Below are 19,481 nucleotides of genomic sequence, written 5' to 3' on the forward strand. Positions count from 1 at the left end.
GCAAACTGCAGACTTGCTGGATAAACTTAGTGTCCCTTTGATAGGCGAAGAGCTCGACATTATTGAAAGGCTTTATCACCAAGCCATATAACTTGAAATAGAGTTCTTCAAATGTGCAGCCACTTTCCCAACTCACTGTGATTCCTTGTGGTGATGAGTCTAAGATGTTGCTAAGGCTAAGGTAATGGAATTTGAAAAGCAATAGGAATAAAGTCTTGAAAATGAATCATCAGGGACTTGTATGAGCAGGGTATGAAACTTGATTGGGATTAAAAAAAGGTAAATGTTTTGTATTGAAAATTAAAATTACATCTAAACTGTATCAACATGATAAGTGATACTTAATCAAATTTGAAAGAATTCATTGCATAAACTAAGGAAATAGAAACTAAAAATAATGATGATAAGCAGAGTCTTTAGTAAATTATATCAAATAATAATATTTAAATAAATTTTATCATTTTAAAATTTAATTTAAGTATATAATTTTTTTTTATAAAATCATTTAAATTAAATTATTTAAATAGAATTAAGTGTTCTAATACAAAAATAGTTAGTTTGGTTAAATCATTAGTAATTAATACTTTAATTTATTTAATTTGCTTACATTAATTCGTGATTTTGATATTTAAATACTGCAAATTAAATACATTTAAATGTTAATATTTTTACTAAATATTTATTTTTTAATATTTACTGTATATCATTTATAAATTATATCATACATATCTTGTCATTAATTTTCAAAAATTAATTTTATAAGATAATTATATTAAGATTAGTTAAATTATGAATTATATATAATCCTAATAATATGCTCGTTTACCCGATATTATAATAATTCAAGTATCATTAATAAATTTTATAAAAAAAATCCCAAATATTAACTATTAATAAATTAAATATATTTAAAACTAATGCGTAAAACTATTAATAATTTCTCAAGATTAAAGTAACTAATTTTTAAATATATTTTATTATCTATTTTTTTTAACACGAGATAAATGTGTTTTTCATTTTTTTTTAACAATTCAAGCCATCATTTCCTTTATCAACAATGTTAGTTTTTTTTTTTTTAATTTAATGGTATTTAATTTTTAAATTTTGAAATTTAATTTTAATTAAAATTAATTATTTAAAAAATATATTTCATTTTATTTCATTTAATATCCGAAAGAATATCACTTGCCTAAATATATATTAAGTTTTCAATTTTCAATCTTATTATTAAAAAAAATATATTTCATTTTATTTATTAAGTTTTCAATTTTCAATCTTATTATTAAAAATATATATATATATAAAATATTTATTTATTTTTCTAGAATATATGATTTCAAAATCCAATTAAATTCTATTTATTAACTTCCCTCCCTTTCCACATTCATCCCCTACCCGTAAGCCCCACAACTGCCTATTCACTTACTCTTATATTTCTCTCTCTCTATCTCTCTTGATGCGCCTACCTTTCCTCGCTCCAAACCCAAGCAAAACCCCACTATTCCATCTCATCTTGCTCTCTCACTCGCTCCGATCCAACTCTATCAACTTGCCCAGACGTTTCTCAACTCGGAGATCGTCACTTCCTAGAATGGCGATCCCTCCTAAGCTAGTATCCTCTTCCTCTTCTTCTTTCCCTACTACTGCTAGAGGAAGCAGCGAGGAAGGTCTCGCTAATAAATTGTGGATCAAGTTCCGCCGAGAATCGATTTTCGCTATGTACACTCCCTTCGTCGTTTGTTTGGCTGCTGGAAACCTTAAGATTGAGACTTTTAGGCATTGCATCTCCCAAGATTTTCACTTCCTCAAAGCCTTCGCCCATGCGTGAGTGCTTCCTTATATGTCTCTATCTATTCATTGCTTTGCGTTTGATTTTTTTTTTTAAGTCTAATTGGCAAAATAGTGTTTGCGAGATTGTTTTCTTTTCGTATTCCCCGTACTAGAATTTTACAAGAATTGATTTCTTTCTGGTCAAGAATGAAAGAATTCTTTTTAACTTAAAAAAAAAAAATTCATTTTAAAAGAAATAGAAAGATTGTATTAAATTCTTTTCTTGCATCAAATGAAGCCAGTCTGTTAAAGCTTGAGGTTTATTGGTGTGATTTTTAATTGATTGGCGAAGATATGTTAGATTTTCGTGCGGAGTCGCTTCCACATTTTGAGTTTTATATGTATTTATTAGTTTGGTCATTTTGGTTTCTTAAAACATGAAGTGTATGATATATATATTTCTCCAAAATGGGGGTCGGAGTAGGTCTAGTGTTTGAACATAACCGAAGAAAGTCCTATACTTTAAATCTAAAAGAAAATGTATTTGAAAGTTAATCTCCATTCGGTTGCCGAGAGTGGTGGAAGGACTAAATTTTACTCATTTAAAAAAGAAAGAGCCTAATTCTTCCGGTTAACTGAGCATAATTTACTGTTGGCGTTTTTAGTGAATGGATCACTTTTCTATATATATATATATAAACGGTGTGATTTTAAAATTTATTTTCTTTTCTTTTTGCCAGTTCTCAGCAGGGTTAGATTGTTATTATCTGGGAAAAAGTGATTTCATTATCTGAGGCGAGTTTCAAAACATGGAACTTCCTTGTATGATGGATAATGGATGTATATAAAAGCTCTTGCCTTGATCTTAATCTACATTATTACAATAGGATGCTTATTTTTGTGTGTTCAATTTGCTTCTTTTTTTAATTACAATTTTAGGTATAAATTGGCAGAAGAGTGTGCTGATGATGATGATGCAAAGCTAGCTATCACCAAGTTGAGGAAGGGGGTCTTAGAGGAGCTAAAGATGCACAATTCATTTGTACTGGTTAGATATTGAAGTGTCTTTTTTTTTTTTTTGCTTGCATTTTTATATTCTTGCTGAAAATAGCTTTTCAGAGCCGGCTACTTGAGGTCCTTCTATATGACATTCTGACTTCAATTTAGGACATATTATGTAATTTTGGGAAATATTTGTCAATGGATACTGATTTGGTTGATTTTAATAATTCATTTCGTATTGTTTCCTTAACTTTTCTTTTTTGTGTATTAGGTTGCTATAATAATATTGATTGTCATTGTTATAGTGTTTAGGTGAAAATAGCAGTTTCAATGAATGTATTGAAATAGACATGTTAGTTGCAAAATAATAGGGTAAATATTATGTTATTCTGCTTTTAGGACAAGTAAAATAATCAAATAACTGACTGCTAATGTGAAATGTGATTATTTTTTGTAATTTTAGAGTAACCATTTGATTTGCATTTTCATACATACTGCTAAATCTTCTAGTAGATTGTTTGACTTGAAAATTCTGGTTGTAATAATTTCAAAGAATCAATAATCAAGCCTTACTGAAGGATTATCATGGACTAAGTGAAGGATTATCATGGACTAACATCTTGCATTATGGCTCCAGAATTTTGTACCATGTTTATAACCTTCAACTGCTAATGCGAATTGTAATTTTTTTGTCAATTTCAGAGTAACCATTTGAGTTGCATTTTCATACATGCTGCTAAATCTTCCAGTAGATTGTTTGACTTGAAAATTCTGGTTGTAATAATTTTGAAGAATCAACAATCAAACCTTAGTGAAGGATTATCATGGACTAATACCTTGCATGATGGCTCTAGAATTTTGTACCATGTTTATAACCTTCAATTTCTTTACGCTGAACAGATGATTAAATAGTTTAATGAACAGTAATGAGAAGCAATTGGACTCTTTCTACCTTTAAATATTTTCTCCCAATAGAATGACAATTTATTCAATCCTCAACTCACCTTTCTCATTTCATTTGTCTGGAAGATTCATTCTACCACACTTCCTGAGCTTCTACATTGAACTTTTGTCATAAGATGATATTTAAAAACATAATTCAGTTGGTAATAGTGGTAGAAACTAGAAAGTTATTACTATTTCATTTCCAGTTATTCACATGAACTTTTCCCAAGATTTTTTTCATTTTCTGATGTTCATTTAATGTAGGAATGGGGTATAGACCCTTCTAAAGAGGAGACTATCAATTCTGCAACTGTAAGATACACAGATTTCTTGTTGGCTACAGCCTCTGGGAAGGTCGAAGGAGTTGAAGGTCCTGATAAACATGCAACTCCTTTTGAAAGAACCAAAGTTGCAGCTTATACTCTTGGTGCCATGACACCTTGCATGCGGCTTTACGCTTTTCTAGCTAAGGAGTTTCAAGCACTTGTAGATTCAGAGGATGGTAGTCATCCTTACAAGAAGTGGATTGACAATTACTCATCTGAGGGTATTGAGGTAAGCCATTTTTTGGGCAGCAGAATCATCAATTTTTTCTAGGAGTCAAATCAGATACCTTTTGTTAGTTACTGTCTGGGAGGAAATACATTGCATAAATGGCCTTCTATACCATTCCCCAACATCTCAATTATTGTATTCCTATGAAATATAGGCATCAGCTCTGCAAACTGAAGACTTGCTGGATAACCTTAGTATCCCTTTGACAAGCGAAGAGCTTGACATCATTGAAAAGCTTTATCACCAAGCCATGAAACTTGAAATAGAGTTCTTCAATGTGCAGCCACTTTCTCAGTCCACTGTCGTTCCTCTAACAAAAGAGCATAAACCTGTAGAAGATCGCCTTGTGATATTTTCTGATTTTGATTTGACATGCACCATTTTTTATTCCTCTGCCATTTTGGCAGAGATTGCAATTGTAATGGCACCAAAATCTGATCAGGCTCAACCGGAGAATCAAATTGCTAGGATGTCATCAGCTGAGCTGAGGAAAGCTTGGGTTCTTCTCTCTGGACAGTATACAGAAGAGTATGAACAATGCATTGAAAGCATTCTGCCCCCTGAAAAAGGTATAATTATCAATTGGTCTCCTCTTGTAATGCTCAGAAGTATTAATCTGACTTTTTTAAGGAATTGCTTGTTTAGAAAGCATTTGGATAACATTACTTATATTGGTTTTGAACTTTTTTGTGTTTTTGCAGTGGAGTTCAACTATGAAGTTCTGTGTAAAGCACTCGAGCAACTTTCAGACTTTGAGCGAAAGGCAAATGCTAGAGTGGTTGAATCTGGAGTTCTCAAGGGTCTGAATCTTGAAGACATAAAAAGAGCTGGTGAACGACTGATTCTTCAAGATGGCTGCACCAGTTTTTTTCAGAAAATTGTGAAGAATGAAAATTTGAATGCTAATATACATGTGGTCTCAAATTGTCGGTGTGCTGATCTCATCAGATCTGCTTTCTCATCAGGTAGTTTCCTTTGTCACCATATTGAATTGTTAGTTTTTGCTTTTCAAGAAACAAACTTGTATTGGCAATATTAATTCATAGTATTATTTTTAGACGTTGAAGTTAACCCCTGATTTTATAGTGGTCATCTGAAAAAGAATTGTTCGCTAAATATTCAGAAGAAAACTTAGTGTTCCTTTGACAGCCGAAAAGCTTGACATTATTGAAAGGCTTTATCACCAAGCCATGTAACTTGAAATAGAGTTCTTCAAATGTGCAGCCACTTTCTCAGCCCACTATGGTTCCTTGTGGTGATGAGTCTAAGATGTTGCTAAGGCTAAGGCTAAGGCAATGGAATTTGAAAAGCAGTAGGAATAAAGTCTTGAAAAAGAATCATCAGGGACTCGTGTCAGCAGGGTATGGAACTTGATTGGGATTAAAAAAAGGTAAATATTTTGTATTGAAAAATACATTTACAACCGTTGATTTTGAATTCAATGGTCTAAACTGTATCAACATGATAAGTTATACTCAAATTTGAAAGAATTCACCGCATAAACTAAGGGAATAGAAACTAAAAATAATAGTGATAAGCAGAGTCTTTGGTAAATTATGTCAAATAATAACATTTAAATAAATTTTTTCATTTTAAAATTTAATTTAAGTATATAGTTTTTTTATAAAATCATTTAAATTTAATTATTTAAATAGAATTAAGTCAAGTTCTAATACAAAAATAGTTAATTTGGTTAAATCGTTAGTAATTAATACTTTGATTATTTATTTAGTTTACTTGCATTAATTCGTGATTTTGATATTTAAATCCTCCAAATTAATTACATTTAAATGTTAATGTTTTTAGTAAATATTTATTTTTTAATATTTAATTATTACTGTACATCATTTATAAATGATATCATACATATCTTTATCATCTTTACATTGTCATTAATTTTCAAAAATTAATTTTATAAGATAATTATAGTAAGATTAGTTAAATTATAAATTATATATCATCCTAATAATATGCTTTTTTATCCATAATTGTAGTAATCCATAACTGTCGTAAGTGAATACAGAGGCACAACGAGAATCATTAGGCTTTTAAATTCTCTATATCTTAATCGAATTTATACAACAATATATTAGCATACTCACCATGTTTATATTATTAATAATTTAATTTATTTTGTATATTCAAAAATAATTATATTGATAAATATATTTAAATTACATTTTCTCAATAAATATATTATCCAGTTTAATAATTATGTGATATATATTTTGGATGTAAAATTGTTAAAAATATGTGATTATTATTTTTTTAGATTTTAATATTTATAAATTAATTAATTAAATATATTATAAATTTATTAAATTAATTTACTTAAATATTTTATTTTATATATTTTATATATTTTAAATATCAAAAATCACAAAATAAAAAATTAATAATATACAATAAACTTTCAATATTTAATAATATTAGTTTTTACCTTAACGTGCGTTGCACATAGATTTACATATTATATTATATAAACACGTGATTTAAAACTTTTTTATTATAATTTTCTTTAAATTTTTTATATAACATAATATTATCATTATAAATTATTTTTAATAACCAATTAAATTTTTTTATTCATTTGCATGACTGTATTTTATTTCTAATTAAAGTTGATTCAAAAGAGTTATAAAAATAAAATTAATAAGTTATAAGTTAATTGAAATATTATAAATAAAACACATGAAATAAAAATTTTAATATATATTATTTTAGTGATTAAAATATTATAAATAAAATACCATAAATATAGTATGGGAATATGGATATTTGAATTTTACAAGTTAAAATGTATTATTTACTAAAAATTATTTTTAAAATAGTTTCAATTTTTTTAATAAAGTTATTACAGTGCATTTAAAATAGGGATTGTAAGGCAAAAAAATATGTATTTTATTACTTCACTTTATCTTGTTAAAATAAAGATGTTAGAACTAACAATTTTTTTATAAAAATATTTTTGTACTTTTATAAATAATAAAAAAAATTAAGGGTGATTTTGAAAATCTCCATGCTCCTCCCTTCTCACTTTTTAATTGTTTTTCAACTTCTTGCTATTGTAGCCAATTTTTTAATTTTTAAGAATTTTAACTTGTTTTTAAATATTTATTTTTTTTAGTAAATAGTGAAAATGAAATAAATTGACAACTAAAATTATATCACGTTAACTAATTTAATGGGTATGTAAATGTAAAAATGCACCTATTTCTTGGTTTTTTTCTTTTTTTTTTTTTCTCACTTATTGAAAGCACTGTAAATGAATCATATATATTATTTACAATAAATAAAGTGATCAAAGATATGTAATAAAATATTTTCTTTTAATTATTTTTTGAAATTTAAATTCTTTAGAATGAATTATTAAAAACTCATTAAGGCCTATAACTTTATTCATACTTTATTTCTATTGTTTTGCAAAATTAATTACGACTCTTAGGATAAAAATTATATAAAATTTTTAACACCAAAATAATATATATAGAAGATATCAAAATTTTTATAATACAATAATTTAGAAATTAAAAAATAAATAAATTTTGAGAATAAACTCATGATCATGATCAAATTTAAATTATCATTAATAAATTATATAAAAATCCCATAATTTTAAATATTAAAAACTAAAGTAACTACTAATGAATTATACATATTAAAAATTAACTTTGTCAGCCAAAATAATAAATATTAATAAATTAGAGATAATAACAAATTAATGTTAGTCAATGGCAATGGAGCTAGACACAAGCGTGCTTTCAAGATTCTAAAGCAGAGCAAGATTACTATAAATGAAATAAGGAAAGATATCAACAGCAGAAAGATATCACAAATAATTAATTAATTCAAAAAAAAAAGTAATGAAATATATCTACAGATAAAAGATATCACAAACAATTAATTAATGGAAAGAAAACTAGTGAAATATATCAACAGATCGCAAATCTTAAAGGATTAATTGAAGTTATAAACTATTTATAGGTTTGTGCTTGTTGAAATGTGTAGAAATATTTTTTTCGCTAGAGAAGGGAGAAATAAAGATGGGCAGAGTTCTTGATGCAGATGATGGTGGGTTTTTCGATAGAATGGTGGCTGCGATCAAGTTAGTGGACGAAAGTATTCTGACTGCTTTTATGCAAAAAGTAAGAGCTGAAGCCATAATCAAGCATGATGACCGACTTGCTGCATATGTGCCCAAGAAAAGCAGGGGCCATAGACAACGCTTAGACATAAAACCACATTCTCATTCATCTTTATTTCTTCATGTGAAGTCTTCTAGAAGCATGAACGAGAACAAGAAAAGGGTTAGTGGCAAGTGATGCTTTCGAAGTGGTAACAGTCATGAAGATGAACATAGGAAAAAGAAATTGCTGAAGAGATCAAGGCCTGACAGAATCAATTTTGCAAATTTTGGTTTGGAGACACCTACTGACATGCCTGAGGAATGGTGGCATAAAATTCAAGCAAAAGGAGGCATTGATGTAAAGTTGGTGATAATGAAACAGATGTTTGCCAGTGATTTGAGTACTCACCACGATTGCTTCTCAATCCCTTTTAAGCAGATAAGAGATTTCAGTTTTCTTACAGAGGATGAGAAGAGAAAGTTAAAGGAGCCCAAGGAGAAAATGCCAGTTACACTCATGGAACCTTGTGGTTCAGAGTCTAAGATGTGGCTAAGGCAATGGAATTTGAAAAGTAGCAGTACCTATGTGTTGACATCTAGTTGGAAGAAAGTCATAGAGAGGAATCATAAGGGAAGTTCAAACAAAACGACATGGTGCAGCTGTGGTCTTTTAGGCACAATGGAGATCTCTAGTTGGCACTGTTTAAGGTTGAGGAGCTGTAGTGGCAATAAAGGGGAGAATGGCGATGGTGCACAAGTCATAGTAATATGTTGGACCTGGAACTACAATCATAATTTGCTAGTTTAATTAGAGTTGGAGTGATGTATTCATAGTACACAATTATTTCTTTTGTCTTCTTCCTTGCTAGTTATATTAAATTTCTGCAACTAAACATCTTTGATGTAATTGATATGCTACTATATTTCATAGATTCATCACCATGTTCAATTATTCCATGGACAAATTGAGTTTAATCTTTTAATCGCTCTTCTGTTATGATAACCATCTAAATCCAACAATTATTCTATAGACCATGATTGAAGTCCATCAACTTGTATGGGATTACTGGTAATTTCAGAATAACCATTTGAGCTGCATTTTCATTCATACTGCTAACTTCTCTAGTAGATTGTTTGACTTGAAAATTTTGGTTGTAATAATTTTGAAAAATCAATAATCAAAGGGTGATGGCTCTAGAATTTTGTACCATGTTCATAACCTTCAATTTCTTTACACTGAATAATTAAATAGTTTAATGAACACAATTCAGTTGGTATGTGGCAGAGTGTTATTAGTGTTGAAGGTTCCTGGTAAACTTGCAACTCCTTCTGAAAGAACAAAAGATGTAAGCTGAAGTTTGAGTGCTGTAGTAAAAGGGAAAAATGACGTCCACTTAATTCCTATTCCATACCTTCCTCCATAGTCAAGTAAAATATCAATATGCATGTCAATTTGATATTAGCATTCAGCAAGTGAATAAATTGACTTTTAAACTATTTTGCCATGGCAATATAGTTTTAAATATTTCACATATTCTGAAACATGAGCATTCTAATTATGCAACTACCTATCTAATTCCTTCTGCACAACCAGTACGCATTTCACAACACTAACTCTATCTCTATACGCAAGAAACAGGGTCAACTAGTAACAATGACATTGTTCATCAAGTATTTGAAGCATGAAGCATTGAATGGATCAAAATTCAAAATTACAATTTTCAGAAAAGGAAAATAATCCCATTTCTGAACATTTTGCATCAACAAAAAATAGGGAAAACTTGACATATAATTATTGTGAAATGTTGTCAAAACCACAGTTTCTGTTGGCAGTTTAAAGAACAATAGAGAAAAAAGGGGAATGAAAGGAAGGAACAAAATCTAATTCATTTCATTTATACATATAGCTGATACAAAAGATTGCAATTTTCTACGGTTAACAGCAACTCCTCCTTAAATTCAGCTACTTCATCCTCTGAGCTGCAATTCTTCAATTTCACTTGTACTTCCTTCTCAACTTCTCCAAGGAAGTGATATTTGATTTTAACATGTTTAGTCTTTCCATGAAAGACTGGATTTTTCACAATAACAACAGTAGATTTATTGTCACATAGCACCTCAGTAGCATTTACCTGTTCATGCTTCAAATCAACCAGTAACTTCCTGAGCCAAATGGCTTGGTTTACAGCATGTGCAACAACAATATACTCTGCCTCAGCTGTGGATTGTGCCATAGTCTCTTGCTTCTTAGAACTCCAACAAATCATGCCTGAGCCAATAGCAAAACAATAACCAAAGGTACTTCTCATGTCATTAAATGAAACTGCCCAATCACTATCAGTTAAGCCCACTAGTTTTACTTCTGCATGTCTTACATATAATACACCAAAGTCTGCTGTTTCCTTTCACATATCGCATTACCCTCTTTGCAGCTCTATAATGCACTTCACATGGGCTCTGCATGAACCTGGAAAGTATGCTTATTGCATGCATAATATCTAGCCAGGTAGCTGATAGATATAATAGCCATCCAATAAGACTCCTGTAAAGACTTGCATCAATCTTCCTATCTTCATCATTTTTGCTAAGCTTTTCTCCTTGCATAGATGGAGTACTTACTGCCTTACAATTTTCCATCCCAAACTTCTTTAAAATTTCAATTGCATATTTCCTTTGGCATATGAAAATTCCTTGATGAAGGTGCAGGATTTCCATACCAAGAAAATAAGACATTTTCATCAAATCATTCATCTCAAAACTTCTTTTTAACTCCTCCTTGAACTGATGAATCAACAATTGATTGCTACCAGTGACCAATAGATCGTCAACAAACAGAGAAACAACAATGGTGCAGTTGTGGTCTTTTAGGCGCAATGGAGATCTATGCTTGGCACTGTTTAAGGTTGAGGAGCAGTAGTGGCAGTAAAGTGGAGAATGGGGATGGTGCAAGTACAAGTCATAGTACTATGTTGGACCTGGAACTGCATTATAATTTGTTAGTTTAGAGTTGAGGTGCCGTAATGGTTATTTCTATTTTAGATTAAGCAGTGTAATGGGTTATTAATTAGTGTTCTTATCTTGTTCCTTGCTAGTTATATTAAATTTCTACAATTAAACATATCTGATGTTTGTTTTGGGAATTGATTGGTTTTGACAATTTTTTAATGATACTTAAGACAAATTGAGTTTTAGCTTGATGTTTTAATCATTCTTCTGCTATGATAAACCATCTAAATCCAACAATTATTTTGTAGAGCATGATTGAAGTCCATCAGCTTGTATATCCCTAGTTTTCAAGCATTGCTTTTGTTTCTCTTGGTTTCAGCTCTTGATAAAATTACGATGTTGGATAAAATTATGAAGATCCTTCTGCTCTTGATATTTACAGACAAAATATGCTCTAGGAATAAGTCAATGAAAAGGCTGTTAGAAGATTTAGAGTTGTTGTTTAAAAGTTTTAATCTCTCCCGGTCTCTTCTTCTGCGTGGTGGCACAATACATCGACTTTCTACCTGTATCCCTCCAAAATTTGAACTCCTCATACATAAGGCAAATCCATTTCACAGCCAAAGGGTCTGTTCATTTCACAACATTGACACCATAGTTTGGCCGATCATCGAGGTCAAGAGACTTTAAATTGACTCCCAGCTGACGTCCTTCGATCACAAATGACTTTTCCAAACACATCGATTACTCGATCATGAAATAAACTGATCCTACACTTAATAGAATTTTTTCCAATCTCTTATTAGAGGGGTTCGAACCAATTTCAGGTCTCCATACCCTCCAGTCTTGCCTCCCGATCTCTCTTTATAAATATTGTGGAAAGTCGTTTAGCTAATGCTAGAATCAGGTTCCTCACTTGTATGTCCCAGATATTCCTTAAAATAAAGTTAAGGTTCTATCCAATTTAATGATGATTCCGATCTTAAGAATTCAAGTCAAATCTTTCCAATTCTAATGTTCTAAAGTTATACCCGGTGTTTGATCATGGCTTAGTCCGATCTCACGCTTACAATGTTTTTCTGACCTCTTATACTTAGATTAATAGTTGCTTTTAAGTTTGATGTTCTAATACGTTCAAAAAATCAAGTACTCATACAATTGGGGCGCTTTCTGATCTCATCAAGAAATTGAACAAAATAGAGGACTTTACTTCATCTCAAGATAAAAATTTACAAGTCATTCGGTTGGAGGGTCTCCCCCAGCCTGTTCTCTAAGTACATCATCATTTCTCTCATTCTCTCTCTCTCTCTCTGGATCCTCATCGCTCTCATTTTCGGCCTCTGGGGCGAGCTCGTTCATCCATGAGAAGTCCTCTTCAGGATACCGTTTCTTCAGCTCAGCCATAAGGTCATTATAGGCGTTCACATAAGCCCCGACCTCTTTTGTAGTGCTCTCCTCTTCCTTAGCTTGAAGTTCCTCATCCTTGGCTCAGAGCTCTTCCTCCTTCGCCCGAAGGTCTTCAGCATAACAAGCGAGATCGGCAGACTGACGAGCTCGAGAGTCTTTTAGTTCTCATTCCACCTCCGCTATCCTCTCTTCATAATGCCTCATCTGCTCTTCCATTCTGGCGATGTAGTAATTAGCAGAGGAGAGCTGAGCTTGTGCAGCTGAGGTATCTTGGACCGCCTTAAGGATCTCTTTCTTCAAGCCGTGGGCTTTCTCTCTGAGTATGTGCTGGTTAGTAGTGGCCTCTAAGCCCAAGCTCATTGTCTGAGCTAAGATGTCATCCATGCTCTCCTCTGCCAACCGGTTCCGATCTTCTTGGAAGCAGATGGAATCTCCCATGACTTTGGCCAGGTTGGGATTCCCCCTTGTAGAGCGATTCCTTTCCAATGATTGGATCAGAAGTTGTGCGCCCTGGGAAAGTGTCCTGACCGTGGGACCGGAAGACTCCCCTTCCGCATTGGAAGAGGTTAGAGGAGGAGGGGAGATGGAAGCTCGATTTGTTGAGGAGCTGGGGCGATGACCTCTACCTCAGGGATTGGTTGCTCCTGAGATCGGGGAGGAGAGCTCGGCACCTCTACTGATTCACGACGAGGGGTCTGAGCATCGGCAGTAGTGGCCCCCTTCATCGCCCTCACTTTTCTGGAGACCTCCCTCTTTCATTTGTGGCTCTCCTTGGAAGCATCGCCGCCCGCCATACCTGCACAAAGAAGAAGTCAATGAGTTCGCTAAGATTCAGAGACCAGAGATATGGGAAGTACCAAGGTCAGAGAGCTGAAGCTCATAGTCTTCGTCAGTGATCAGCCGCATCATCCAATACTTTAGTTCGGCCATCACCGTGTCTAAGCAAGAGAATTTCTGAGTGGATGCCTGAGACTTTAACTCTTTTACCACGGCGTCTTCGTCCTTATTTAAGGTGATCTTTTTTGGGATCGGAGCGACCAGGTGTTGCCAACTCCGTGGGATGCCCTCAAAGCTGTTCCGAATCTTGCTCCTCAAAATGAAGAATCGGTTCTTCCAATTCTTCAATGAAGAAGGGAGATCGGTAAAGAGAGAACAATGGGGCTTAGCTTGGAAGAACCAGAACTCATCATCCTTCCTTCGGGCGAGCCTATGTAGCTCAGCGAAGACTTTGGCCGTGGGTTCCAGTCCTTTAGCTCAGCAAAGGCCTCGGAAGGCTATTAGAGTCTGTCAGGAGTTCGAATGCACTTGGGCTACCGAGACATAGTGGAATTTTAGGACAGCCTTGTAAAATTCGTCCAAGGGAAAACGGAGCCCAGCCTTCAGTTGCTCTTCATACACCATGATGAGATTGCCCTCATCAAAGAAGTGATCGGCCCGATGATCGCCATGGCATTTGATCAGTTCAAATGAGTCAATTCGCAGATTGTACTCCTGGCTTATAGATTGGAGATCGATTTCTCTTAAGACTGAAGGCAACTCATCAACTGGCAAGTTGTCTCTCCTCAAAGATGCCCCTCGCCTCGGTCTAGCAGTCGAACTAGTTACCGGAACGAGGGCTGTACTGGTTTGACCACCCCATCTAATCACATCGCCCTCTTTCGAGGTCTATGAAACGTGTACAAAAGATGGACTCGCAGCTCTCTGACCTTTGGCACCACTCATTTTCAAAGAAACTAAAGAAGTTTAACTAAGAAAAGGATCAAAACCCTTAGCGGAATGTGATCGGTGCTGGAAATACTTGAAGAAACGAGAGAATTTTGAAATTGCTAGCAAAGTGCTGAAAGTGACATAAGGGAGCAACTGATTGACCCTCCCCCAATTTATACCCGTCTAAGCATTTAATGCCCACGAAGTCCCAAGTGGCGCATCAGTTAGCGGAATCGACTCGCTTTCCTGACACGTCCTGGGAAGGTTTCAGAAACACAATAATAAAATCAAATAAAATGAGATCGGCTAGCTAGGGTTATCGGATTGTGCGAATTTTCAGAGCCGCAGATTAGCTAATGACAATTTAGTTAGAGATCAGATCGGATATGCACATCAGAGATCGGAAAAATAACCAATGCAATAATTAAATAATAACCTTCAAATAAAATTTCATTTCATTTCCAAAAGGTCAGATTACATCATTTGGGCGATCTCAAGAGATCGGATTACATCATTAAGAGAACCTTTAAAGGTCAGATTACATCATTTGGGCGATCTCTAAAGATCGACACTACATCTTACCTAGTAAGGACCTATATCAAAGCCTAGTCTTGTGGCTGAATCAAAAGATGTGTTTGATCAGAAAGCCAGCCATAGGCATCGGATAGATGTGCAGCTCAGATGGGGTGACTATGACTCTCATGATGGTGAGTGGAGTCATCATCGATGTCATTGACCTAAACAGAGCTGCAGTCGGGACGCTCAATGTGGTGAAGAGCCAAATGAACTTCAAGAGGTGGTCACCGACATTAAGATTGAAATTAGTAGTATTCTTGCTCGAGATCGGCCTACCAATTATACTGGTGGACCAATTCGATACCGGCATGATCAACATTTTTTATCTTGATCGGTAAATTAGTCCAGTTTCCTCACTGTCATCAGATATTATTCTCATGATTCTACGATCACTGGGATCGTAAATTTTCAGTCGAAGAGCAAAGAAAACAGTCAGAAAAAGATCAAAAGCAGTCACCATAATCGGAATTATCACCGGAAAAGCTAGAACAGGAGAAATGGAGAAATGGAAGGAGGAGAAATGAAGTGTGGAGGAGTTTTCTCGCTGGTGCATATATATAGGGCCTGAGCATTTATTGAATACAGAAACCAAAGAGGATGCATCGGTAACCAAAGAATTAATTACTTTGACTAAGGCAGATCGGATAAAGAGAAAAGTTCTAGAATGGGAGAGATCGGGAAGCGATGAGGGGCCTGATATGAGAGATCGGAAAAGGGTCATAATAGAGATATCGGAAGGAATAGAGATCGGAAAGCACGAAGAAGATGAGATGACTTCTAATAACTCTCTTCATAATCAGAGCTGAGTTAGTTAAAGCATTGCAGGCGTGATCAAATCTTCACCACATGCCTCATTTGCAGAATCGCCCACATTGCTGACAGACACCAAAAACAGTTATGGCAGTTCTGTACATCACAATCTCCATCATTGATCATACATACAAGGACAAACCCAGAGCCTTTGGATCAAAAGCAGACGACAGGTTCGACGTTTTTCATTCCCAACCCTCGGATCCATCTTGTAAGGCAAGATCCTGAGCCGTTGGATTAGGAAGAGAAAGGACGGATATTCTGAATAGGATCCCAGCTGTCCATTTTGATTCTCTTTAATTCTCAGACATCGGATCATGTCCTTTGAAATCCGGACCTTCCGTCTCCCCAGGAAAGATCCTGACCCTTCATTAGAAGCACCCGTTCCCTATAAATACCTGCATGCAATACAGTAGAAGGGACGGGCAAAAAAAGGTGGTGGTGATTATAGTGAAAAGGCTCTGAAATCTAATTTAGTCTTGCTACTTTGCCATTTTGAGCTTTCAAGAAACTTTAGAAACAAGTTTTCTTAAGTATCTCCATTGAAGGAGCTTTGGACCCTGAAATTCTTCATTTTCAGTCTGTTCATTACTTTGCAATACTATTTTTTTTAGTTTCGTCTTCATCACCCTAATACCAGCATATTAATCTCCAAGCTTGATCTCATTCCGACCCGGTTACCGTCGCTTCAGCTCAACTGCATTCTGACCTGGTTCTCATTATTTCGAAGTAAGCATTAGTCCCTAGACCGTCAACTTCCACCTCTACAAGATTTGTGGGCACTAGAGTTAGCTCAAGATCCTCAACCTCCCACAGGTAAGTGTCTAGACTATTACTTTGGTAGATGCTCGTGTTTCAGTTTTTTTTTTTTTTTCAAATTTCCACCAAGTTCAGTAGCATTAAAATCCCAATGTAGATTATTCACGCCAATAGTTATTTTCCGATGTTTACTTCTTTTATTCATCCGTAAACTTTATTTATTCCTCTTTAGTTTTTATTTCCTTCGAAAATAGGTATTCTAGTTGTGGGCAACTTGTAGGTAACTTAATAAAATATTGGTAGAAGTATCTTAACGTGAAAGTTTTTTTCGAACAAATAAAAATAGCCAAAGGTTGAATAATAGATCAGAGGAAAAAGTTATGAGGTCGGCTACTAAACAAGTCCAGGAGATAGCATAATAGAGCAAGAATCGAGACAAGATCGGATTCCAGACTAGTAACCAAAAGAGATCGGATATAGCTGGCTAAAGAATTCTGACAAGGTAATCACCTAGGAAATCGGTGAAAAGTTCGATCTTATATCGCAAACACTTTAAGAGATCGGGGGAGAGTTCTTACCCGATTCTCATTTAAATAAAACACGGAGATCAGAGGAGAGTTCTTATCCGAGATCCTTCATTTTAATTTTGAACCGAATACTCTAAGAGATCGGGGGAAGTTCTTACTCGATTCTCATTTAATTAAAATACAGAGATCGGAGGAGAGTTCTTATCCGAGATCCTTCATTTAAATTTTGAACCGAACACTCAAAGAGATCGGGGGAGAGTTCTTACCCGATTCTCATTTAAATAAAACACGGAGATCGGAGGAGAGTTCTTATCCGAGATCCTTCATTTAAATTTTAAACCGAACACTCTAAGAGATAGGGGGAGAGTTCTTACCCATTTCTCAACCAAAACCCTAATAAAATATGTGGAGATCGGAGGAGAGTTCTTATTCGAAATCTCCCGCCTAAAACTCTTAACAAAACATACCTAGAGATCAGTAGAAACTCCTTATCCGAGCTCTCTTAACAAAACCCAAATTAAAAATAACACAACTCCAATATGCAAGATAACTTCACTTGACACCTAGTCACTAAAGGGCCATCTCACGAACTCGTGTTCTTGGGCAACCCAAAATAAGTGAAATATCGAACACTCCTTTATTATGCACAAAGGATTAACATCATCCCTATCCTAACCCTTTAATTATCCTTTTAATTTATAAAGAGCATAACATTAAATCTGTTTACCCTCATTGAGGGACGAGGCAGGGTGCCTAACACCTTCCCCGCCCGTATACGGACTCCGAACCTAGAATCTCTTTTTCTCTTTTGAAGTGGTTTTCTTTTAATTTATTTTCACAAAATGGTTTTCTTTAATTTTTCTCAAAATTAGAGTGGCGACTCCTCACTTTTCCCACTTCGGTGAAGAGCTTCGTCCGGGCGACTGCAAAATACCTTGCGACACACAAGACAGCAAGTCAGCAACTGAACAACTTCTCAGAACATAGATTATTTTGGTAATTTCATATTAACAGATTGAGTTGCATTTAACGCAGGAATGGAGTATTAATGGGGTGCCATGACACCTTAAGCACTTACACATTCAGAGGATGGTAGTCATCCTTACATATTAATTATACTTAAATGTTAATGACTTTAGTAAATATTTATTTTTTAATGTTTAATTATTACTATATATCATTTATAATTATGTTATTGGCCATTTGAAGCTATTATTATTTATGGAGCTATACTTGGTGGATTTAGAATATATTGATTGTATTGCCTCTGAAAAAGATTATTTTGGCTAACTAGCTTCCTATGCACTTGATTGGCAGTGATTGAGTTCCTGGCAGAATTGCAATTAAGACTAGAGAACTTTTGGTAGTTGCTGCAATAGTGGTGGAGTAAGACAATTTGGAGGTTGAACTACTGCTGAACCATTTACAGCAGAAGCATTTGGATCAGACGAAGCTTGATGAACTGCTATTTCAGTTCCACTATCATGTGTGACCTATGGAAAATAAGGCCTTGGTGAATAAGAACCAGTCTTCCCTCTATTAGCATTAGTATTTGTAAATTTGAAATTTGGCAGGAAACCAATTTAGTCTGAAACAAGATTCTTGTTTGTGTGTTGCAAAACTGGCAAACAATATTCTTTTTACTCTTCCCATATTGATCAGTTCTAAATTAGCATCGTGCGCAGAATAAAAAACAGACACGTACGGGGTGACAATTGTGATGGAGAGGCACTCAACTCTTATTGAACTGACTTGTCATATAACTGTCATTAATTTTAAACATCATTATAAAAAATTAATTATAATTAAGATTAATTAAATTATTATAAATTATATACCATCCTAATAATTTGATCTTTGACCCATTATTGCAATAATACAGGCACAACGAGAATCATTAAGCTTTTAAATTCTCTATATCCATTTCATTATCCTTATCATTAATAATAAATTTCAAATTAATGATTATATCATTAGGACTATCATTAGGCTTTTAATTTCAAATTAATAAGTTGTATTCATCCTTCCACCATTCAGCTTTATCTCAATACTAATTCAATTCCTGCATTACATGTGGATAATTATTAAAATCATATTGATAAATTATTTAATAGAAATTTTAATAATAAAGTAACTATATATTTTTTTAATATTTAGTAAATATTTATTTTTAATTATTATTATTATATCTATCATTTATAATTATATTTAAATATAAATATTTTTATCATCATTGTTGTTAATTTTTAAAATTAATTATATAATTATATATAGATTATATTAAAATTAATTAAATTATAAATTTTATACCTTCCTAATATTAAGATTAACTAATGATTGATAGTTGTTGC

General features: G+C 33.5%; 1 protein-coding gene and 1 non-coding gene across 7 annotated transcripts; both read left to right on the forward strand.

Annotated features, from left to right (window-relative positions):
- The first annotated feature begins 1,396 nt into the window (after positions 1-1,396).
- LOC110664288 (bifunctional TH2 protein, mitochondrial) lies at positions 1,397-18,782 on the forward strand. 6 transcript variants are annotated; one of them, XR_009148757.1, is made up of 7 exons: positions 1,397-1,824; positions 2,710-2,818; positions 3,982-4,272; positions 4,427-4,841; positions 4,974-5,237; positions 5,497-5,662; positions 18,448-18,782. XR_009148757.1 is itself a non-coding variant. In XM_058146659.1 (6 exons), exons 1-6 carry the CDS (start codon positions 1,457-1,459, stop codon positions 8,592-8,594), a joined length of 1,761 nt encoding a protein of 586 aa, XP_058002642.1. In that variant the 5' UTR covers positions 1,397-1,456; the 3' UTR covers positions 8,595-9,363. The 6 variants fall into 6 exon arrangements, 3 of the variants coding, with proteins under 3 accessions (XP_058002642.1, XP_058002643.1, XP_058002644.1); XR_009148759.1 differs by lacking the exon at positions 18,448-18,782 and adding an exon at positions 8,338-8,465; XR_009148758.1 differs by lacking the exon at positions 18,448-18,782 and adding an exon at positions 8,281-8,415.
- On the forward strand, positions 8,595-9,363 carry LOC110664289 (putative B3 domain-containing protein At2g27410; the record flags this gene model as incomplete). Its single annotated transcript, XR_009149004.1, has 1 exon — positions 8,595-9,363. It is a non-coding gene; the product is annotated as a putative B3 domain-containing protein At2g27410 (transcript).
- Positions 18,783-19,481: the final 699 nt, after the last annotated feature.

This window comes from Hevea brasiliensis, chromosome 5 (assembly GCF_030052815.1).
Source record: "Hevea brasiliensis isolate MT/VB/25A 57/8 chromosome 5, ASM3005281v1, whole genome shotgun sequence".
Lineage (NCBI taxonomy): Eukaryota > Viridiplantae > Streptophyta > Magnoliopsida > Malpighiales > Euphorbiaceae > Hevea > Hevea brasiliensis.

Excerpts from the sequence above, each read along its gene's own strand:
- LOC110664288 (XM_058146659.1), top strand. The coding sequence starts at position 1,457 with ATGCGCCTACCTTTCCTCGCTCCAAACCCAAGCAAAACCCCACTATTC. Across the intron at positions 2,819-3,981 it reads TGCACAATTCATTTGTACTG|GAATGGGGTATAGACCCTTC; the intron begins GTTAGATATTGA and ends CATTTAATGTAG. Across the intron at positions 4,842-4,973 it reads CATTCTGCCCCCTGAAAAAG|TGGAGTTCAACTATGAAGTT; the intron begins GTATAATTATCA and ends GTGTTTTTGCAG.